Source organism: Aegilops tauschii, chromosome 3 (genome assembly GCF_002575655.3).
Source record: "Aegilops tauschii subsp. strangulata cultivar AL8/78 chromosome 3, Aet v6.0, whole genome shotgun sequence".
Classification (NCBI taxonomy): Eukaryota; Viridiplantae; Streptophyta; class Magnoliopsida; order Poales; family Poaceae; genus Aegilops; species Aegilops tauschii.
In genome coordinates, this window is record NC_053037.3 from 45,684,190 (window position 1) to 45,707,111 (window position 22,922).

At 46.7% G+C, this 22,922-nt stretch overlaps 4 protein-coding genes across 6 annotated transcripts; 3 read left to right on the forward strand and 1 right to left on the reverse strand.

The window, feature by feature from the left end:
- Positions 1-375: 375 nt before the first annotated feature.
- Positions 376-4,896, forward strand: LOC112163593 (uncharacterized). Of its 2 annotated transcripts, XR_012203988.1 has the most exons (8): positions 376-1,102; positions 1,508-1,599; positions 1,687-2,387; positions 3,154-3,224; positions 3,342-3,431; positions 3,527-3,706; positions 3,870-4,080; positions 4,200-4,896. XR_012203988.1 is itself a non-coding variant. In NM_001361330.1 (7 exons), the coding sequence occupies exons 1-7, from the start codon at positions 692-694 to the stop codon at positions 3,897-3,899; spliced, it is 1,575 nt and encodes a 524-aa protein (NP_001348259.1). In that variant the 5' UTR covers positions 432-691; the 3' UTR covers positions 3,900-4,176. The 2 variants fall into 2 exon arrangements, 1 of the variants encoding a protein (NP_001348259.1); NM_001361330.1 differs by lacking the exon at positions 4,200-4,896 and having other exon boundaries at positions 432-1,102; positions 3,870-4,176.
- Positions 4,897-5,126: 230 nt separating this feature from the next.
- On the reverse strand, positions 5,127-10,009 carry LOC109738773 (probable disease resistance protein At4g27220). 2 transcript variants are annotated; one of them, XM_040403408.3, is made up of 3 exons: positions 9,161-10,009; positions 6,654-8,402; positions 5,127-6,583 (listed from the first exon to the last, which is right to left on the reverse strand). In XM_040403408.3, exons 2-3 carry the CDS (start codon positions 8,323-8,325, stop codon positions 6,555-6,557), a joined length of 1,701 nt encoding a protein of 566 aa, XP_040259342.1. In that variant the 5' UTR covers positions 8,326-8,402; positions 9,161-10,009; the 3' UTR covers positions 5,127-6,554. The 2 variants fall into 2 exon arrangements, with proteins under 2 accessions (XP_040259342.1, XP_020153459.1); XM_020297870.4 differs by having other exon boundaries at positions 5,127-8,402; positions 9,161-9,998.
- Positions 10,010-11,089: 1,080 nt separating this feature from the next.
- On the forward strand, positions 11,090-14,124 carry LOC109738775 (uncharacterized). Its single transcript, XM_020297874.4, has 6 exons — positions 11,090-11,294; positions 11,414-11,509; positions 11,621-11,856; positions 11,963-12,034; positions 12,286-12,374; positions 12,902-14,124. Exons 2-6 carry the CDS (start codon positions 11,486-11,488, stop codon positions 13,447-13,449), a joined length of 969 nt encoding a protein of 322 aa, XP_020153463.1. The 5' UTR covers positions 11,090-11,294; positions 11,414-11,485; the 3' UTR covers positions 13,450-14,124.
- Positions 14,125-15,940: 1,816 nt separating this feature from the next.
- Positions 15,941-16,755, forward strand: LOC109738772 (uncharacterized). The gene has a single exon (XM_020297869.4). It carries the CDS (start codon positions 16,015-16,017, stop codon positions 16,591-16,593), a length of 579 nt encoding a protein of 192 aa, XP_020153458.1. The 5' UTR covers positions 15,941-16,014; the 3' UTR covers positions 16,594-16,755.
- The last annotated feature ends 6,167 nt before the right edge of the window (positions 16,756-22,922 follow it).

Below are 22,922 nucleotides of genomic sequence, written 5' to 3' on the forward strand. Positions count from 1 at the left end.
GGTTTGGTCTTATATGTCAATGACCACTAAAGAAAACATGCATTGTAGTTGGTGTGGCTAGGTCTCAGTCGGCTAAGACTTTTAACCAAGTCTCAGTCAAGTGTTTTAATATATAAGAAGAAGAAAAGGAAAAATTGAAAGAAAAAATTATATGAATCCCCATGCGAGATCAAACAAATATAGCATCGGCTGAGACATAACCAAGTCTAAGTCGATTGAGACTTAGTTTTGCTCAATTATGCATTTGCTAAAATGATGGATTATTGCTGCTCAATTATAGCACAAAGCAAGTCTAAAGGGAGAGATGGGTAATACAGTATCCTAGGCTTCTTTTAAGTTTTAACCCACCACTGACCAGCATTCCTTTTCACTTTCGCTTTTGTTGAGTCAGCCAAGGCAGGCAGCCAACCAATCCTAGCTCAGCCCAGCTCTGCTAAGCTGCCTCCCCATCCTCCTCCTTCCTCCTGGAGGATTCTTCCCCTCCTCCGCCTTTCTCCGTCCAGCAGAGATTGCATCCGATTCCAGTTCCAGACCCAGCTCCATCCCCCTCTCCCCCCTTCCAAACCCTAGACCCAAGCTATCAAGCAGCCCGTCGCGCTCACCTCGTCCCCCTCCTCCCCCTTCTTGCTGTCTCCGTCCATGTGATTGACTTTCTTGACCCAAGCAGCAGAGCCGGGGCGGAGCAGCAGCCATGGCGGCGGCGTGCGCGGCGGCGCGGATGTTCGCCTACAACGCGACCCTCTGCGCGTGCGACCCGGGGTACTACCTCTCGCCCAACGGCACCGGCACGGCCTGCGTCTCCCTCCCCGCCTCGGGCGACGGCAACACCTTCGCCGACTGGCAGGTCGGGGCCGTCGGGGCCGGCTCCCGCAACCAGACGCTCTACTTCCTCGCCCCCGTCCTCTCCCTCGACGCCGTCCGCCGCCTCACCCAGTCCCAGGCCGTGCTCCTCTTCACCGCGCTCGTCACCCTCCTCTCCTGGCTCGCCTTCTGCGCCGCCGCCAGGCTCGCCGGCCGCGACCCCACCGGCAACAAGAGGCTCTTCCGCGCCCGCTTCTGGATCAGCCGCCTCGACTGCATCTTCGACACCCAGCACTGGGCGGTCAGTACTACTCACTAACATCCATCCATTCATCCATTGATTTCCTTTTTCGTTGCACACATTATCTCCAGTGGCCAAAGCATCCACTCGTTCATCGATTGCTTTCCCTTCTTGTGCCACACATCCAATAATTAATGAGGAATTCCGAATAAATAAATAAAATTACTGTTACAGCTTCGTTTGCTTCGCCTAGGCGTCTTGGATTGCTTCGCCTTCCCCCAAGCGTTTCCTCCTACTTTTCCTCTTGGTCGGCTGCTTGCTTCCGTGTGGCGAACTGGGATTGCCTTTTGAAAAATTTACCATTCTTTGCCTGCTGTGGAACACACGTGTACTCTTGTCGCAATCAGCACGTCATAATATATCCTTCTGATCTGAAAGTGGGTTGCAATTGCTGTCCAAATGTAGGCTGACCAGCAAGTGCTCAAGAAAAGGAAGACAGAGCTGGGTGGAATGTGCTCGGTTGCTGCCCTCATACTCTTCATTGGATTAGTCACTGTGTAAGTCAGCTTCACAAAATTCATCTAGTACACTCAAAATTCTCACACTTGGAAAGTTGGGTACTCAATCCAAATGTGTCGATGCAGGCTGTTGTACCAAGCTATCAACAGGCGCAACATCGAGGTGCATCGAGTCAAGCCAGCCAACGCTCCTGATCTCTTGGCTTTCGTCAACGACATCGAGTTCCACATCACCACCATCTCGAGCATGTCCTGCTCTCAGGTGACCGCGCCTTCGACGATCGCGATGGGGACGCCCGGGTTCATGGACTTCAGGGTGTTGCCTCTCTCGACGCTCTTGACCTACAGTTGCCAGAACACGAGCCAGGGGCCGTCTATCACGCTCAAGTGCAGCGGCTGCAGAATGCCTCCAAGAGACCACTACGTGTCCTGGCAGTTTGTCGACCTGCCGAGGCGACCGGCGCTAGCTGTTGGCTTCCAGTTTAACCTGACTACCAAGCAAACCGGGGACAATGAGCACGTGAGCTTTGTCAGTGGGACCATAAACTCTGACAACTATGGTGATGAGAAGCTCAAGACATTCAGGGGGACAGACTCCAACGTGCTCAAGATTCAGCTGTTTCCCCAGATATACAACAAACTTAACAACCTGAAGCTCTTGCAGCCACTGCTTCAGGACTTCACTCCAGGGTCTACCTTTTCGGATGTCAGCAGCTTGAACGCTTCCCTGCAGAACCCCACAGATGGAGTATTAAACACTACGCTCTACATAAGTTATCTTTCAGACTACATTGTTGAGATTAGTAACGAAAGTGTCATAGGCCCAGGTGAGTCTCTTATGATGACAAGGCTGAGCATTTCTGTTTGATTTTCCAGTTTATTTAGTGGCCAAACTATTTCCTAGTAACCAACTACTTAAGGATTATGGGCTATTATAGCAATATTACTTCAGATCCAACTAATAACTACCATATGAGTTGTCCCAAACATTTTCCTCCATGATAGGCTTTCCAATCCTAGAGGACCTGGATTAGTGTGTGGTTAACTAAATTCGATCTTGATATAGCTGTTTGATTTGCTTAAACTTTAAAATTAGCTCACAGCTATACTGGTTTAAACTGATCATGTTACTGCAGATATGAATATATGGTTACAGAAAGCTTTCTACTTGTAACACACAGGGAATTTGTTTCCAGCTCACAATGGGTTTCACTTAGTAGAACCATGCTACATTGCTACTTCCTGAGACTGAAAGTAGCTTAAGCCTGAATTCCTGGCATGGTAACGAATCCTGCATTTCTTCTCCAGATATGAAAGTACTTAATCCACAAGCAACTTTTAGGTTGCAATATTTCTCAAGATGATTTTCTACATGCCTGCACACCAAAGCAACCAAATAGGCCATAATTAATAACCTTGTGCGCCACATAGCTACATACTTTTGTGGTTATAATGAGGACCCACTTGTGAGAAAGTTGGCCCAAGTGTCGGACAAAACTCGCTGGCAGTTATATGAGTTGTGAATTTGAACTTTGGCTAATTTGTGCAGTTTACTTTTCTATCATCTAATCTAATAGTGATTGTTTCCTGCAGTCAGTATAATTGCGAGTATTGGTGGCCTTTATGCCTTCAGTATAGCGATATTTCTCTGCCTCATGGCTCAAGTAAGTTCATGGAAATTTACTGTATTTTTTTACTTGGTGACACTGAAAAAAGGAATAAGCGTGCGACGACGTGTAAACTGATTTGGTATGCAACTGACTATTATTTGGACTCTTCAGTGTGAAGCTAGGATAAAGAAGCTCCGTAATGAGGATACAAGAATGCTGAAAATTCTGAGCAAACGGCGAGCTCAACAGAATTGGGATAAGGTGAAGCATGTCTTGGTCCAACGATAAACATTATATATGGCATCCGTGGGGCTGCGTCGCTGATTAATAAAGGATACTGATTTTGTTGTTTATAGGTGAGAAAGTTTGTGATGTATACCTGGGGCCCTAGCAACTTGGATCCAACTGACAGAAGTGGCAAGTGGCCTGAAGCTTCAATGATGGATTCTCTCCATGAATCCTTCCACAAGAAAAGAAAACCGACTAGACGAGCTACCTCGATTGCTACCAGAACGATGAGAGATCATCCTGATGTGGTAAATTAAATGTCCCTTTTCAATAGTTTCTGCGGATAAATTTGTGCATTATAGTACTATATCTAGTTTTGGAAGTTTGTGGTCAATTCCATTCGGTTGAATCCTACTTTTACTTTTTCCTTGATTTTTTTTTCTTAACTTCTGTGCACAATACCGCGTGCAGGGATCAATTGACATCGAAAGAGCTGGGTAGATGCAGGGATCAATTGACATCGAAAGAGCTGGGTAGATGCAGCATTAGACAACCTTGATGCGCCTGTATGGGCGAATCCTGCAGGAAGAAGTTTGTATTGGTTGAGGCACGCGACCAACCATACTGAAGATTCTTTTGTTTTTGTCAATATGATCTATGTCCAGGCAAAAAGTGTACAGCGGTAGGTAGTTTGTAATTGTAAACTTGCGACAGCTTGATTTCATTGGACAAGCACGATTATTTCTTGAGCATATGATGGATGGATTATGGATGTGTGATTGGATCTCCTTTTCTTTTCAGCAATTCCAACCATCCATGTGAACTTGCAATGGCCTGGAAGTGGAAGATCCCTTTTGTGTAGTGGATGACTTTACGATAATTCATCCTGGAGCCCGGGCTCAGCTGCTCCCGGTCAGTAAAAAATTCAAAACAAATACTAGAAAAATTCAAAAAATTCCAATTTTTTTGTGTGGTAGATAATTTGATGCGTGAGGTCCGCACCAAATTTCAACTCATTTGGATATTTGAGTAGGTCTCGGCAAAAAAGACAAATCGGGTCAAAACAGTTCATGAACAGTAAACTTTTTTACAGACCCCGATTTTGTCTTTTTTGCACAGACTTGCTCAAATGTCCAAACGAGTTGAATTTTTCAGCGAACCTCACGCATCTAATTATCTACCACACAAAAAAAATTGGAATTTTTTGAATTTTTTTTGTATTTGTTTTGATTTTTTCCGTGAGCGTGGGTGCAGCTGAGCCCGGGTGCAGATTCGCCGCACTCATGATTTTATGTTTTTTTTAGAAGGGGGTAGCTTTTCTGTCTTCCTTTCATTTATGCCACCACTGAGAGGTGGGGCTGGACCAGTTTTGCCAAGCCATTTAGCTGGGAATTTGAAAGTAAACTAATACTCCCTTTTTGTTCCTTTATTAGCACGCAAATGCGCACTACAATTCGGAACTTCAGCAATAAAGAAAAAAATGCACTATAAAGAGGAATGGAGGGAGTATTGAGTTGCATCGCTGACCAAATCCTCCAATAAATTCCACAAGTAATTCCCTGGGATGGTGCGCAACAAAGTAAATTCATAGATTTCAGAGGAATGAAGACAGTGAGTAGAGAGAAGGTCCATTGAAGTTCTCAAAGGAACAAAATTCAAACACTCGTTAGATTCCCTATAAGATGGAGGTCAAAATTAAAAACACTTGTTAGATTCCCTGATGCTCTTGCCAATTATCTCTTTCTCCTGTTTTTTCCTTATGCTCTTGCCAAAATACAGTAGGGAAAGGATCATAGTGTTAAGTTTTATAAATTAAAAAAATATGTACATAGGGAATATTTACAGGTATGCAGAGAGTACAGGAGGTGTTATAAATTATGTTGTATCCAACCTTTGAAGTTATTCGAGTGCTTTGTACTCTATGGATAACCAGAGTAAGATCCTCTCTGAAATTTCTGAGCCAAGATAAAGCAGGGAGCACAAACCGGCCCGCTTGCCCAGCATGTACCCTGGGGACGACCTCAAGTATGTTGCACGTCGAGGAGTGCCACAATGCCGCCGAAGGGCATCACACCTTCGATGTCATGTCGCGATATCAAGAGCCGCTGGCGCCAAATGCTAAGCACCACACCTCCTGTCACGAGCTTACCCGACAGACCACAGCCAACACCTCAAAAGCAACTCTAAGCACCTTGCGAGGCATCACCGCCGACACGGAAAAAAAAGCCTGGAAGGTTCATCCTTCAGTTGCAAAATGCGGTAGCAAGGGGCCCCAGTTCCTAAACAGTATCCAGCGCTTGATACTTTCATCATCCCAGACTAAATCGTTCCACCATTGCGTTTCTCCTATTATCGTTGCGAAGAACGGGTTATTTTCGGTGACACCGATGGGGACTCCCTTCAGTTTCCCACAGCCCTTCACCTTCAAGTCCTTGAGAGACGGCAGGACCCCTCTGCAGATGCAGCTAAGCTCTGGAAGCTCCCACAGCTGCAGCGACTGTAACCGTGGAAGAGCCTGTTCCGCGGAGACCGATTTGTCGAACACTCTCTCCAAGTTGTCACAGAACCTTATTTGTAGGCTACGAAGATTTGGCAGGCGCAGGGATGAAGGAAAGAGGAAGTTCAGTTTTGGACAGCAATCGAGGAGCAAGTGCATCAGACAACTGAAACTAGTCAAAGCTTCCATCCCTTGGCAGAAGTATGCTAAATTGTCCATGTTAGAGATCCATATATTCTGCAATTTGACCATTGTAGCCACTTCTTCCAGTAAGAAAATATTCTCCAGTTGGTGACAGTCCTCTACCCAAAGTTCTTGTGCCGCTGTCACTCTTCCGGTATTCAGGGTCCATACCAGATTTGTCAGTGTTATACTTTTTGATGATATTAGCTCAGCGTGTCTAAGAATCCCTTTGAGATCATCAGGATTGCTGACACAGTTTATCTCCAAAACCCTATTGAAATCACAGGACTGCGCATCCACCGCAGAGAATTTTGTCCTCCATACTCCAAAGCCATTGTTCATGGTTTCATCGTACTTTAAAGGGGAGATAACTATGTGAAACTTCTGAAGGCAGTTTGACCACAGTGGAGAGTCTTTATCCAAAGACTGAACGAACTTGGCATGGCTTGCATAAATGTATGTTTTTCTGTCCTGGTTTACATCTTGAGAGACCCGCATACCAAATCTGTCAGAAAATTCAAAAGTCAGTCCACAAGGTAACCAAAGCATGGCCATCCAATTCACCAGATCCTTACTTGTCCCTATCTGTAGGTTACTGACAGCACCTGTCTTTGAAACTCCATAAGGGAACCTGATAAATTCTGTATCATAGGACTTGTGGTCTGTTTCCATAGTTTGCTCAGACTTGAGAAATGCGCAATCTTGTAGCGCAAGTTGGTTAAGTGCCATGCACGCAGCCAGGGATGGCAAGCATTCGATAGAGGTTCCCGAAAGGTCGAGGATCTCGAGCAACCTCATACGGTCAAATGATCCGCATTCTACCCTTTTTAGGGAGCCACAACCTGATGCACTCAGTGCCTCCAGCATCCCCAGCGAGCCTATGTGCTGAATTTCCTCCAGGTATTCACATCCAACCAGTAGCAGCAACCGGAGGTAATAAAGACCAGAAATGGACTGTGGCAGGATTCTGATTGCAGTGAAGGACAGGTCTAGCACTCTCAGCATTCCCAGACGGCAGAAAAATTCTTCTGATATGGTTCTCATACGGCGGTTCCCTCTTAAAAGTAGCGTCCAAGTTGAAAAGAACTCATGGCTTGGACTTGCACGGAGTTGTTCCTTCACTGTGTTGTTCATCAAGGAAATCCTTCTGCCGAACTTGGCAAGAAGATACTCAAATGGAATGTCATTGTCAAAGTACTTTTCAGGCTGCTCCACATAGCCATTGTCGCGTCCAAGTTGTGATACCGTCTCTCTGATGACATCATGCATGCGGATATGATGGTCACCCTCAAAATGAATCAAACCATGCTTTAAAAGCACATGAAGAATTTCCTCACCGTAACAGTTAGCCTGATGAGAATGTCTTGCTTCTTGAATGATACCATCTAGCTTCCATAAAATGATCAGGTCTTTGACAGGAATTGCTTCATCGTCAGGGAAGAGTAGGCAGTACAGGAAGCAGTGCCTGGCAGTATCGCTAGGAAGCCGGCGGTAACAAAGCTTTACAAGGCGAATCATTGTAGCGAACACTGATATCTTGGGTCCTAGAGCCACATAAGCTTCACTTATTAACTTGCTCGACTTCTGTTCAGGCACATCACACAGCGCCCCAGCCAGTAAGATAATCGACAATGGCATGCCAAAACAGTTGTCAACTAACCCCAGATCAATATCTCTGCCGATCTTCTCGCGCAGTAGGTCATATGAGGCCTGATCTGTGAGAGGTTGTGGCGATATAAGTATAGCTGGATCCATGACTGACACTGTCCTCCCGGTTCTTGTGGTCACAATGACCTTTGAACCTAAACTCTGCTCTCGAGGACATGGAATCCCCAAGATCCGTAAGATGTTTTCCTCAACAAAATAAGCGTTGTCGAGGACCAACAAGAACTTCCGTCTCACGAGATGCTCCTTGATCATCACCCTGATTCTTGATGATAACAGTTCCTCACCAATGTCAATCGAAAGAACTATGGCAATCTTCTCAATGCACCGTCTCACACTACAACTTGTAGACAACGAAACCCAGATATAGGTATCAAAGCGGTTTGAGTTCCTCGCGGTTTCAAACGCAGCTTTTGCCACCCATGTCTTTCCCAAGCCACCAGTTCCCTCGATGGCAACCACTTCGCCTTCTCGACGAAGAATCAGGCAAAGCATATCATGGAGCGTTATCAACCGATACCGTGGCACAGTAAAGCTTGGCAAACGTGTCCTTGGTTTCCTAAAACAGCAGTAGGATGCCATGGCCGGCACTGGCACACCTCCTGTTTTGTCAGCCCTTGTGCTTCGGTTGAGCCTGGACAAGAGATCAGCTCGTGTACCTGCGTGGCGGACAAGTTCTTACATTGTTAACTAGTCAATGGTGTTGGCTAATGCGTGAACTTGTTGCCAAATAGTACGAAATTCCAGCTCTTGATAATCTTGGTGTAAATGATGCCCTTTGGGCAAATTTCCTTTTTCAAGTTTGCACTCAATGCAGCGTCCCGATTAACTGAAAATAGTTACAATTTTTTCCCATGAAAAAAGAGAGCTGAAAGCCTTCACATATGAGAGAATTCACCTCTTGTGTGCACAAAGTTTGATTCCAAGATAATACAGCTGTATATTAAAGTTGTACTAAATCGGCGACAAGTAATATGGATCGGAGGGAGTGGATAATTCCTTGTTGAGATTGATGAAATAGGGTGCTAGCTTGTAAACAAAATAGGCGCACCGGATCGGGTTCCTAGCTTAGGCCCGTTTGACAACATGCATAGCTAGCAGCCTACAAGCAAACATGGGGAGCACGAATTGATAAGGATAACAAATGCAAAGGTTGTTGCACGCCATTGCTCCATGTTGGTCTTGCAGAGAAACAATGCCTGAACTGCAGGAGCGGCGTGCTGTTACAGTACATGGTATAGGGTTGTTATTCAGTAAGTCTGATTCAGCCAATCTTTCCTGGAAATCGGCAAGAGTCTGCGACCAAGGGCGGGCAGAGGACAGAGGGTTCCCCGTGAATCGCCCCGGATCGGGTTCTCCCTCGCCTCGGAGGCTCGGACGGACGGACAGCTGAAATCCAAGGAAGAACAGGGCTCACCTTCGGCTGAATGGAGGCGAGCACCCAGCGCTGATGCGATTAGTACGGCCTTTCTCCAGTAGCCGGACGCGACCCTGATGATCCGCTGCCGCAGAGCTTGCTCATGTCAGGGATTCAGGGGGGTTGGGGGAAGCAAGGTGGGCGCCGGCGGTCGGGATGGCCACCGCCGGCGGCGGGTTGGAGCGGGCCCTGGTCCACGGGCAGTCAAAGCAACCCCGTGTGATTGGAGCGCGTTATCTTTTGAGATTTTTTTCTGTGAAAAAACTTCTAAGCAATTTAATCACCCATTTTTTTAGTCTAAATCTAAACACATTCACTTTATTGATCAATGTCCAAAGAGATGAGAATACAATTTAAGTCCGGGGATTAAAGGAGCCACAAATAGCATGTGAGAAAACTTCTGATCTAACATGGAGAGCAAGACTTGATAAGGATAACAAACGCAGACATACACTATTGATACACTATTTGTAATTGATGCTCTTTGCTCTTGGTCGAAAATAAAAATAAAAATCAAGTTTGCACCCAAAGCAGAGTCCCAGTTAACTGAAAAGAAATAATTTTTTTTTCTGAAACAAACTCTGAACTGAAGAAGCGGCGTACTGTTACATGGTGGAGTGGCATAGGGGGATTATTCAGTAAGTCCGGTCTTATTTCAATCAACCAATCTTTCCTGGAAATTAGCAAGAGACTGCGACCAAGGGCGGGCGGGCAGACCACAGATGGTTCCGCGAAAATCGCCCCGGATCGGACCGGGTTCTCCCTCACCTTGGAATGGATGGACGGCTGAAAGCGAAGGGAAAACAGGGCTCGCCAGAAGCCGAGCGCGACCCTGAGGATCCGCTAGCGCAGAGCCTGTGTCAGGGGGGGGGGGGGGGGGAGTCGGGGGAAGCAAGGTGGACGCCGGCGGGCGGTCAGGATGGCCACCGGCGGCGGCGGGTTGGAGCGGACCCTGGTCAATGCGTAGTCAAAGCAACCCTGCGACTGGAGCGCGTTATCCTTTGAGCAAATAATAATAATAATAATTTGTTTTATGTGTGTTTTTCTTCTTGTGGAAACTTCTCCTAATTTCTATGTGCTTTATTTATATCATCAGTGTCTAAGCAGCTGGGACTGGCTAGACCCATCATGTCAAGCCATTTTAGTGCCATGTACATATGATTTTTTTTTCTAAAAACATATGCAAAATAAATAGCAGTACATTTCTACACAAAATTGGGACTTCAAATTTTGTAACATGAGCATCCAAATATTTAGCTCCACACATCGTCTGGTTCACACGAAAACCCTAAGCCGTTGAGAGAAATTGTTGCCGATGTATTTCAACACTAAACATGCTCTTGTAGGGAAATCATACTCAGAACATGGATACATATGAACTCATACTTTTGGAACTTGGTAAGAAAATGTAGTTAGGTTTAAATTAAACAAATGTTTTAGATAATTTAGAATAGTTGACGCACACCGCACATGAAGGATTGGTGGAAACCTATCCTAAAAACTTTTGGTAAAGCAGTGTGATCATTTATGAGCGAGGGGAAATACTCTAGAGGGACAAACTTTTTCGGCCGGAGGAAGTACGAAACAAACTCATATAGAGCAATATAAACAGTGTGGAGATCCACTTTTGCGGGTTTTCCACATATAACGGATCATTTATTTTTTCACAACAGTTTACAATGTTTTTTTTTTCTTGAGGAACAGTTTACATTGTTAATGTAGTAGGAGTACTATCTAGTCTGTATCCCTTACTTCTATTTTTGCTGATTCTTTTCATGAAAACTCGCAATTTTGGCCAGGTTTCAAAAGTTGAGTTCATGTAACATACGGGGTACAAACTAAATAAATCCGGTGCACATCGTGCCCGTACATTGTTCATCTGACGGTCGGGTAGGAAGATAGGTATCCTCTGCGGCTCTGCCTGGCTCTCCCCTCCTCCCGGTTTCAATCCTGTCTCTGAAGACTCCTCCCAAATTCTCAACTGCTGCTGCTGCCGCCGCTGCTTCTTCCTCCTCCTCCCCGCGATTCCTCCCCGCAATTCCTCCCCCCTCTTCTTCGGCGCCGGCGGGGACGACGGGACACAGCCGAGAACCCAGGCTGCCAGGACCAGCGGCCACTTCAAGCTTGCTTCTTGGTAAGGATAGAGGAACCCTAGCTTGCTCCACCGATTGATTGATTCGATTCGATTCGCCAGGCGGTTCCTTTGTTGGTCTCATCCTCCGCTCAGTTCATAATTCGATTCGATTCGAGTAGGTGCTTCTTCTGCCTCAGCGCAGCGCGAGATCCATCTGAGCGGAGCCAAGCTGAGCTGATCCCATTGGCGAGATGGACAACACCCAATTCGCCATGGTATCCTATTTACACAAGTTGCGCAGAGAAATCTAATTATGTTTCTACCTGCTGTGTGTGATAGAGTATCCTTACCTACCTGCTTTTTTTTCTTTGCTTCTGGTGGAGCAGATTGAGGAGCTGGCCTCGCTCATCAAGGACAACCTCTACAGCAAGCACCTCGTCCTCTCCACCGAGGAGGCTCTTGTCACTCTCCTGCAGCAACGGTACCACGATGACGACGACGAGGAGGAACATGACCGCGCCGCGACCGGAGCGCGTCACGGGCCAGCTGGGAATACCATAGAGCTCCAGCCCACCAGCTCATACAACCGCCTCCTTTTGCATCGTCTCGCCGACATTTATGGGTATAAAAAATCTCCCTATTGCATTCATCCCATCTGTGCTGACATGCTAAAGTCACTGCAGCAAGCGCTCCCTTGCTAATTTTATCTGCTTTTGTGTCGCTGCTAGGTTTGCTCATGAATCTGTTGGCGAGGGCGAGGATCGGCATTTGGTTCTCCAGCGCTGCCCTGAAACAGCCATGTATGTCGCCGAATGTGCTCACGAGCTCCCTTCTTGAAACCATTCTTGTTTGGCTCGATTCAGTAACGTCGTACATGTCTACACCATACCAAAATACTAGTGTGTTCCAAGCAGGGTGTCTCACTACCAGTGCCAATGTTCTCTTTTTCACTGCTACACATTTAACTCGCCACACATCGGTGGTTGGCTAAATTTCAGAGCTGTTATTATGTTTGCCCTGTTTTGAATTTAGTTATGTTATTTGTTTGCAGCCCTCCTGTCCTTGTCAGCGATGTGTTATGGAATTATGACGACAGTGATGGCCCTTCAGCCTCTCTTATGCTAGCGAGAAATGAGACAGGTGAGTCATTCTTCATGTGTTTATTGTTCTATCATGTAATGACCAGGCAGAAGCTTGTTTGAAACAAATAGTTTGAGGCTACTTCCTGAGAAGAAAAGCGGGCTTTACTTAGGAAGTAAAGAGTGGCCAGTCCTTTGCTATGGTCAAATAGTCAAATCTATTCGTAGTGTTACCTTCAGAAACTCTAAACACATCATTAGCAAAAAGAATTTTCCTACATGTATGAATATGATCTCATCTCATGCAATCCTCTGTTTTATAAGTTTATGCTTACTGCGTCTGAAATTTGTGAAGATATTCGAGGGTAGGACTGAGCAATGCAAAGCTTCTAGCAGTTCCAGTTTATTTTTCAGCTCTTGCACAGTGTAGCTTGTAACCTGCATTTAGCTATTTTTGGGTCAGCCCTTCTGCTGGCCACTAGCTGTACATAACTTGTTTTCCTTCATTAAGTAATTAGGCAGACCTCATGCATGCCTGTTTAAAACACTAGCTTGCAGTAATTGCTAATTGATACTATCTTCTAACAGATCTTCAGAAAACTCATGAGCCAGAAGATGTCCAAAACGCTATTTCTCTTGAAAGCTTGCATCTGAAAACTGATACACCAGTTTCGAAGCCTTTGCAGCAGTCGGTGCCACCTTCAGCAGCATCACTCAAAGAGAGGGAAGCTGCTTATCGGGCTGCACGTGAGCGAATCTTCTCTTCGCATGAAGCCAAGGGAAACGACACATCAGCAGCAAAATCTAGGCATGTTCCTGCTGTTGCTCAACGGATGATCGCACATGCACTTGGTAAGAGAGTTGAAGATCCAACAGAGAGAGCTGCCTTGGTCAAAGGGAAGGAACTGGTAAATGGACGAACTAGTCCGACGAGTAAAGAAGCAGTTAAACACAACTCAAGCTCACCTGGTGGTGGTCCGTATCGGAACCCATCTACTCGAAGCCGTCCTACACCTACTGTTAGCGCCGAGACGCTGAAGAAAGAACAGACTGGAGCGGCTAAAAGGATGTTTGCACATGCATTGCGGCTCCCTGGCGTTGAAATACCCAATGGCGCAGCACGAAAACCCAAGTAAGAAGAGCTGGAGATGAATGAAATTCCGAGAATGCATGGGCTGGGGCTGCCTTGACTGCCGTGCCCCGTGCGATGGAGCTGGAAGCCCTCGCTGTGCCAGCCTGCTCTTATGGAGTGCCACTTGTGATGCATGTTAGAAGCAGATGAAAGGATTGGCTGTTGAACTCAGCCGGTGTGAGACAACAGACAATGCACCGTAACCTTTTGCCTCCCTTGACTGGAGTTGAGTCGAAGAAAAACCTGAGGGCACGCGGCGAGAAGGCTGAATCCAAAGTGGCTGTTCCCTGTTAGAATTGTGCTAGTAAGTACGTAGTAGTGTTGGTTGCTAGCCAACAGAAAAAATGTTGTTGTTAGCGCCTACCCCAGTCTAGTGAGTGTTTTTGGCTCTCCAACCTGCTGTATCGTGCTTAGGCCTTGTATAATGAAAGATGCTTAGGGGAGGTGCTTAGAGAAATAAACCAGGCTTTTCTTAAGCACCGGTGCTTATTTGTATAAGATAGACGCTTAACTATGCGTCTCTCCTGTAGAAATAAGCATCGGTGCTTCAGAAAATCCCGGTTTATTTTTCTAAGCACCACCCTAAGCATCTAGCATTCGACAGGGCCTTAGCTTATATACTACACTTTCGTGTATCTTACTATCTTGGTTTGGTTTTGAAAGGCTTGGTTCCCACAAAGTTTTATAGGTGGTGCATGAAATTCGTTCTTTTTCCAGAAAAAACACATTGAAAATAGAGTTTAGGTTATATATTCCTCCTAAGATGTACTCCCTCCGTTCCCATAGTATAAGTTCTAATTACATAAGTTACAAGCAGGGAACACAGACTAATGCAAATCCCAGGTCGTCAGTAGAACAGCTCTACGCCCGGTGGCCCCAGCCCTAGCCCATAGCCTGGCCTCATTTTTGATTCTACAGTTGCACATGCAGTCATTTCGGTGCTTCCAAGCGTCGCGGAGGCAAGCCCTTTGCGCATCAACTTGGTTGTCTTTTTTCATTCATTCTCCTTTAATTTTTTTCTCTATCTAAAAGTGGAAGTGCTCTGCCTTCATCCAACAGAGATCCAAACCGGTGAGCCAACGGAAGAACTTCACTCCTGGCGTAGCCAAGCTCTTCCATATGAGCTTCCAGGTGCTGCAGGATTTGGGCGTGGGTTCGCGTCATGCAAACGCCATTAAATTTGTATTAACTTTTTCTTAAAACAAAAAATTGTACTAGCTTAAATTTACCTCTATGATTGCTAATAAGATAAAAACATGTAGTAAGTTGATCAAAATAGATCTTAGCTGCTAATCATCTCACATTTTACTTTGAGAACTCAAAGCAACATTCTTAAAAAAGGAAATCATCTTTTATGGTGTTTGGCGGTGCTTTTCTCTTCATAGCTGCTAAATTACAAGTCTTAGAATTAGGACCGGTTCTTTTGGGGCTTATGGTTGGCTGTAGAAATAAGCTGCCCCTCCCAGCTTATTCTAAAAGCCTAACCTAAAATTTTATTTTAGAAGCGTCTCTTGTATTGTTTGACTAAGTCTTTGTGGCAAAGCCACTTTTGTAGTGGATTCATTTCTTCAAGGCCTGCCGAGTATTGTAGAACAAATTTTCTTAAGGAATTTCTTGACATTTAGATGGACACATTTGATTTGAGAATGTAGCATGTCTGGCTCTATGTATAACTGACAAAAATATAATATGACCGCATCCATGAATGTCTATACGTGGTGGCCCGACGGCCTGCCTGCCTCCGCAGCCGTCCTCGACGCCGTGCTCCATGTCCTGCCATTCTCGAGCATTGAGCCAGGGTCAGGCCCGACAACGGCGTCCTTCATGGTGTCGCATACAACGCCCCTACGCAAGGGCACACGGATGCATACACCCATCTTGAACTCCTCCACCGGATAAGAAAAAAATATGTTATTTATTGTTATATTAGGAAAGTTATGATTGTCATTTAATATGTGCACCGGATTAGCGATTTGTTATTGAGGAAAATCAGATTTTGTTTTGAAAGGTTATCAAAAAAAATCTTATGTCTGTCTTTTAGGGAGGTGATCTCACATATATGGTGCGATATCTGAATTCTTAATTACTTATTATATACGTGATTGAATTGAATCAGAACTTACCAAAGCAAGCACGAAACAAGATCTCCCTATTTAATGGGATTTGGTTTTTAATGGGAGGGAGGGTGGTGGGTGGTGATGCGAAAATAAACCAGAGGAAATATATGGTGATAGGTGAGGCGGAAAAAAACTGTGGAAGGGAAGCTACCAACTCCCTTTTTCCAGCTAAGAGATTTATGTAGAATATATTGAAAATTAATGCAAAATATACAGAATCTTAATGTTTTAATACCATATATACTTATCACTTTTCATGCGCATACAATGCATGCTGGACCACATTATTCATTAAATCAAATCAACTAATGCTACAAATAGTGCCAACGATGTGTATATATACTTGCACACGTAAAGAGATATCTCCCCACGAAGAGAGAGAGAGAGAGAGAGAGAGAGAGAGAGAGAGAGAGAGAGAGAGAGAGAGAGAGAGAGAGAAGCACGCACTCTCTATGACTATGTCAAATATCGTTCTCCTCCTCCTCGTCCTGGCACCCCTTCGCATGGCGGCCGCAAGCTCGGACTGTATCCCCGGGGGGCAGCACATGGAGGCGTCTTTTGCTTGTAGCATGATGTGGTTGTCGAAGCCACAACAAGATCTCTGCGTCCGCATCATGATCTGGGGCGGCATCGACATGTCCGTGTCGCACAAGGAGGACCAAACCGGGTACGTGACCCTTGCTGCATGGTTCGCCGTGGAATCTTTTGAAGTCACGCGGATCGCCGCGAGGAACCAGCTCAGCCATAACACATCGCTCTCCGGACAGGAGAGGCACGCCTACGAGGGGTGCATGAAGGACTACGCGCTAGCGGGCAGATCCATCACCCGCGTCGCCAACGAGATGCTACCCAGCTGCCGCTTCACGCACCTCAGCTACGAGTACAACCATGCGCTAAATAGCATAGTTAGTTGTATGAATCGGCTGTCGGCGCTGACTCAGGTGAACACACCGTTGTACCCCATGGTGTTGGCTGACCAGGACAAAGCAGTGCTGGCGTACCATCTTGCTACTCTGATAGGTGTAGTGTGATAGATGAAGAGGCAGTACGTACGCCAAAGAGCAAACAGTAAAATAAACATTGGGTACACCGCTACATAGTTTTACATGTGTGATGTATTGTCAGAGTTGGATCCATGATTTGGTGCCAGGTCTGGCTAATCTATCTATCAAGTTACTATAAGCTCCCTCAAATTCGAGGCTGCTGATGTGTCATAGTGTTAGGGCATTCCAACGGCAACCCGCAAAAATTCTCCCGTATCCGTCCGTGGACAGGGGACGGGTAGTTCTTCAGAGTGATTGGTGTAGAGTAGTAGGTTCAATCTTGCGGTGATCCATCTCAATGACAGAAAGGGAACGGGCATGTATTGTATTGTTGCCACTAAGGATAAAACGATGATTTCCTTATCACACTTGGATTGTAGTTCCATTAAGATAGAATTCTTTGCGATAAAACAACCTAGGGTGATGTAAGGGAGGTAAATAGTAAAAGGTAACAGATATATAGCAACGGAAGATGAGAGAGTATGAAAGCATGTAAACCTAGAGCAATAGCATGATGAGCCAAGAAATCCCCGTGCCTTGTTCCATCTGTGAAAAAGAAGGCTCCTAAGTTTCTAGATTTTGTATTGGAAAATCATGTATTGCACGGCACCATACTATAAAAATGGAATACGTACTCTCCTCTGGCTCAATAAAAAATTGTTGCACGACACCAAAATACACGTGCTAGCATCACGCCACTTGTACTAGAACAAACATTTATGCACTACTATCATTTATGTATAACTAGATGATCTATTGCATCAATTGGCGCAGAGACCAACTTGTCGACACAGTCCGAAAGTAAAACGAACTATTTAAATGATTTTTCCCTCAATTTTTTGCAAATGATTATGTTCATACTGAGTTTCTATTTGCCTCAACGACAACATGATAGAAAGGCAATGTGAACGATGGGCTTCTGTTGCTTGTGTTCTATTAGGCAAGGTTTTGTACGGTGTCATGACTTCTCGCCGATGTGCCCCCTTGAACGGAAGACGTGTTCTTGGATCTGGGTGTGGTTTTTGAGCGCTGGCTAGACATTGAGACCCTTGTGGGTGGAAGGATCATGTCATGTTGGCTGGCGTTGGACCACTATGGTTGATCGGATGACGTGTTCTGCCATCTCTCCCGACCTTTTACCCCTGCCGCCTGGCCGACTAGCGTATATACTTCACATGCTCGTTGATCCCACTCATAACTTGCCTTCCCGGTGTCCTACCGTCTCGGAGGGATTGTGTGCTTCTTTTCTAAGCGGAGGGCCTGATGAGCACGTTGCGCGGTGCTACCACCCATTGCCTCCATTCGGATGCAGAGGCCTGTAGCCTTCCCGAACCCTGGCCATTGCAAGCCCTACTCGGACAACACCCATTCGATGCTTTCAACTGTTGTCCTCGATCTCATGTAGAGGTGCTCTTTCGCACCCACTCTCTTGTCACCATGGATCTTGGCTTGCTAGCTTATTTGGCATGCTTACCCGGCTTTTGAACGCCTCATGGTCTATAGGCCCAGCAAACCTGTGTCGTGTGGTTGCTCTCGGGCACGCGCTCTTTCAAACAGACGACCAAGGCATGTCCGTGCACAACTAATTGGTCCGGGTAGACAACCGGGACGTGATGGGGATCACACTTGATAAGGTTGGCGAGTAGGATATTTGAGTTATAACTGGAACGCAAACTTATTTTCTCTATCGTCTCCTTTCGTTATCCGTTGCGCCAATTGGCGCAGGGACCAAACGATTACTTTCATCGTCCATAGCTTTCTTTGGAAGTTTGTTTTTAATAGATGACTCGATGTGCCAATTGTTGCATAGGCGAAATGCGGACAAATAATGAAGCAAACTATTTAAAGGATTTTTCCTCAACTGTTTGCAAATAATTATATCCATTATGCATTTTATTTGCCTTGACGACGATCATTGATGATTGCTTTCTTTAGGGATTTATTTTTATCAAAGAACAACCTTTAGGATGTAACGCCCGGATAATTAAGCTACAGTAATCCTCTACTAATGATGTCACGTCACCTCGATTTCTATTAATAAACTCGCGTTAGTTCAAAACGATTCAAATTCAAATTTTAATTAAAGGCAATCAATAAAAGTTTTCAAATATTAAAACTAAAATGTTCGGAGTGAGCCAAATAATGCATAGGTAATTATGGCGGAGAAACCACATTTTTACAAAATGTTTAAATACTCTAAAATAATTTAAACCGTAGCAAAAACAATTATATAAATGCCTTTGGTATTTTATAAATTGCTAAACTATTTTAATTCGGGGTAAAACTTTTTATGACAGTGGGTTATTCTGAAACATTATTTTAGGGGCTATTGTTATATTTTACTGACCTAAAATTAATGTGTAACTAAAATGAAAACAGAAAAGAAAAAATGAATAAAAGAAAAGGAAATAAATAAAATAGATTTTTTTTAAGGTCTATTCTACTGGGCACTATGGCCCAACTAGCAAACTGGCCGGCCTAGCCCACCTTGCTCCATCCCCTCCTCATGCTACAGAGGACAGTGGAGGGCGTGGCGGCCATCCGCCGGCCATGGCCGTGCCAGGTCGTGTGTGGCGCCATCCCCGACCTCCTCGACACCTTCAAGGCATCCCCCGCGGCCTCGCAAACCCTAGCAACCCCACTCTCCCACTCTCTCCCTAGATCCTCCTCCCCGCACACACACCCGAACGCCCCCATCGCCATGGCCCTCGTCGATCCCGTGGTCACTGCTCTCCCCGTCGCCTAGGACTGTGCCAGGAGCTTCTCCCGCCTCCGCTGCTTCCTCTACGCTGAAGGACGCGAGCCGAGTGCCTCTGCTTCGATCGGATCGAGGTCATCTTCAACCTCCGCCCCGCCGCTCGCCGTCTTCGATTCGGCCTCACTGGAGCCTCCCCAAGCCCGCTTTGCTCACCTACAGGTTCGATGTGAGCCCCTCCCCCGATTCCCCTTCTTTCCCCCTTCGATCCGTGCCCGTAGTGGTCACCCCATGAGCTCCGTCCGCCATGCCCGATGGAGCTCAGCGTCCGCGCGCGCCCGCGTACTGCTGCTGCTGCTCCTGGCTACGCCCTCCGTGGCTCTCCGCCGTGCCCCCCGCCCAGCCCGCGCGCCCGTGCCGCGCCCTGCTACTGTCGTTGCTGCTGCGCTGCTTCTACTTGACATTGATGCTCCTGCTGTGCCGCTACAGCTGCTCTGCTTGCTACTGCTGCTGCTATGCGCTGTCGCTGCTCTCTGCTCCGCTACCCTTGCTAGCTGCCGATGTTGCTGCCTCCTTTTCCCTGCTGCTCACGTCGCGCGCCGTGCTCGCGCATCGCTGCCGGCTGCGACCCAGCCACCCCTGGCCTCGCCTGGCCCGCGCCCGCGCTCCCCCTGCTGCTCGCCGTAGTTGCCGCTGTAGCCGTTGCCGCTTCTGCTATCGTGGCCGGCCCTTGCCTCGAGCAGGCAGGCCCCCAGGTCGGCTGTGTCCCTGCTAGATCGGGCCGGCCCATAATGATTGGGGATTAGCCCCCTGTTAAGTTATTTTTTAGTTTGTGTTTAGTTAAACTGCTTAACTAAAATATTTTCAATAGATGTACACTGACACGTGGGCCACCCTCTAATAACCCATAAATTAGGAATTAACTAAGCACGGTTAGAAAACCACAAAGTATGACAACTGGGCCCCACCTACCTTATTTGACCAGTCAACAGTCAAACCAGTTGACTGTTGACCGAGCTGTTGACTTGGTCAACTTGGCCCTCTGGACCACTAGTCAGCCTCTCGGTGGGTTTACTTTTGGGTATGCTTAGCAAATTCTGTTTCTAATTTCGAATTAATAATAAATTCATGAATTTTAGAAAAACTTTAAAACTTTAGAAAATCATAGAAAATAATTCGTAACTCGGATGAAAATACTTTGTACATGAAAGTTGCTCAGAACGACGAGATGAATCCGGATACGCAGCCCGTTCGTCCGCCACACGTCCCTAGCATAGCGAACATGCAACCTTCCCCCTCTGGTTCGTCTGTCCGAATATGCCAAACATCGGGAATACTTTCCCGAATGTTTCCCCCCTTCACCGGTATCACCTATCCCTACGTTGGGTCACCCCTAGCACAACGTAGTGCCGCGTCTTGCTTTGTGTTACATTTGATTGCTCGGTTATTTATTGTGTTCCCCCTCCGTTACTTCTTTCCGGTAGACTCCGAGACCGCTGCTGATGTCCGTGTGTACGACTACATCACCGACGACCCTTCTTCCTGTGCAACAGAGCTTCCAGGCAAGCCCCCCCCTTGATCACCAGATATCGCCTATTCCTTCTCTACTGCTTGCATTAGAGTAGTGTAGAATGTTACTGCTTTCGGTTTAATCCTATTCTGCTGCATAGCCTGTCATTGTTGCTACAATTGCTGATACCTTTACCTGCAATCCTACATGCTTAGTATAGGTTGCTAGTACTTCATTAGTGGCCCTACATTCTTGTCCGTCTGCCATGCTATACTATCGGGCCGTGATCACTCGGGAGGTGATCGCGGGTATATACTTACATACATATTATACATGATACATGTGGTGACTAAAGTCGGGTCGGCTCGTAGATACCCGCAAGTGGTTTCGATGAGGGGGCTGGAAGGACAGGTGGCTCCATCCCGGTAGAGGTGGGCCTGGGTTCCCGATGGCCCCCGACTGTTACTTTGTGGCGGAGCGACAGAGCAGGTTGTGGCCACCTAGGTGAGAGGTGGGTCTGGCCCTGGTCGGCGTCTGCGGTTACTTCATAATAACACGCTTAACGAGATCTTGGTATTTGATCTGAGTTGGGTCATTGACCTTATACACACTAACCGCCATGTGGGACAAGATATGGGCAACCGGCGTCGTGGTATTAGCCGAAGCCTTTGTGACGTCAGCGACTGAGCGGCGCGCGCCGGATTGGACTAGAACGCCTGCTCTTGTATTAGGGAGGCTAGGTCTACTTCCGGCCGCCCACGCAACGTGCATGTGTGCAATGGGCGATGGGCCCAGACCCCTGCGCGCATAGGATTTAGACCGGCGTGCTGACCTCTCTGTTGTGCCTAGGTGGGGCTGCGACGTGTTGATCTTTCGAGGCCGGGCATGACCCAGGAAAGTGTGTCCGACCAAAGGGGATCGAGCGTGTCGGGTAATGTGGTGCACCCCTGCAGGGAAGTTGATCTATTCGAATAGCCGTGTCCACGGTAACAGGCGACCCGGAGTTGTACCTTGACCTTATGACAACTAGAACCGGATACTTAATAAAACACACCCTTCCAAGTGCCAGATATAACCCGGTGATCGCTCTCTCACACGGCGACGAGGAGGGGATCGCCGGGTAGGATTATGCTATACGATGCTACTTGATGAACTTACCATATACTCTTCTACATGTTGCCAGATGGAGGCTGCCAGAAGCGTAGTCTTCGACAGGACTAGCTATCCCCCTCTTATTCTGGCATTCTGCAGTTCAGTCCACCGATATTGCCCCTTTACACAGATACCCATGCATATGTAGTGTAGATCCTTGCTTGCGAGTACTTTGGATGAGTACTCACGGTTGCTTTTCTCCCTTTTCCCCTCCTTCCCATTCTACCTGGTTGTCGCCACCAGATGCTGGAGCCCAGGAGCTTGACGCCACCGTCGACGACGACTCCTACTACATCGGAGGTGCCTACTACTATGTGCAGGCCGCTGACGACGACCATGAGTAGTTTAGGAGGATCCCAGGCAGGAGGCCTGCGTCTCTTTCGATCTGTATCCCAGTTTGTGCTAGCCATCTTATGGCACCTTGTTTAACTTATGTCTGTACTCAGATATTGTTGCTTTCGCTGACTCGTCTATGATCGAGCACTTGTATTCGAGCCCTCGAGGCCCCTGGCTTGTATTATGATGCTTGTATGACTTATTTATGTTTTTAGAGTTGTGTTGTGATATCTTCCCGTGAGTCCCTGATCTTGATCGTACACGTTTGCGTGCATGATTAGTGTACGATTGAATCGGGGGCGTCACATAGGAGGTAGCATTGGAGGTTAGTTCCCCCGTCGTGCTACTACTCGAGTGATGTAAGTTGGGATTACCTGACTCGGCCCATCCTTTTGTGCTCGTCACGTCATCAAGCTCTGTTCAAGCTCCCGGGAACACGCTTTTTTGAGCAACTATGGCTCAACCACCCATTCTTAGGTCCAGGTAGTCCTTTCGGTCTCGCAGTGGCCTAATCGCCCTTGCCAGTCAGACAATATTTGGTCGTCTATATCAATACATGACCCATTGCGTCAATTGGCGCAAAAACCAACTGCAGCCCGCAAGTTATAAGCAAACTATGTGAAA

Excerpts from the sequence above, each read along its gene's own strand:
- LOC112163593 (NM_001361330.1), top strand. The coding sequence starts at position 692 with ATGGCGGCGGCGTGCGCGGCGGCGCGGATGTTCGCCTACAACGCGACC. Across the intron at positions 2,388-3,153 it reads CGAAAGTGTCATAGGCCCAG|TCAGTATAATTGCGAGTATT; the intron begins GTGAGTCTCTTA and ends TGTTTCCTGCAG. Across the intron at positions 3,707-3,869 it reads TGAGAGATCATCCTGATGTG|GGATCAATTGACATCGAAAG; the intron begins GTAAATTAAATG and ends TACCGCGTGCAG.
- LOC109738773 (XM_020297870.4), bottom strand. The coding sequence starts at position 8,325 with ATGGCATCCTACTGCTGTTTTAGGAAACCAAGGACACGTTTGCCAAGC.
- LOC109738775 (XM_020297874.4), top strand. The coding sequence starts at position 11,486 with ATGGACAACACCCAATTCGCCATG. Across the intron at positions 11,857-11,962 it reads CGTCTCGCCGACATTTATGG|GTTTGCTCATGAATCTGTTG; the intron begins GTATAAAAAATC and ends TGTCGCTGCTAG. Across the intron at positions 12,375-12,901 it reads GCTAGCGAGAAATGAGACAG|ATCTTCAGAAAACTCATGAG; the intron begins GTGAGTCATTCT and ends ATCTTCTAACAG.
- LOC109738772 (XM_020297869.4), top strand. The coding sequence starts at position 16,015 with ATGACTATGTCAAATATCGTTCTCCTCCTCCTCGTCCTGGCACCCCTT.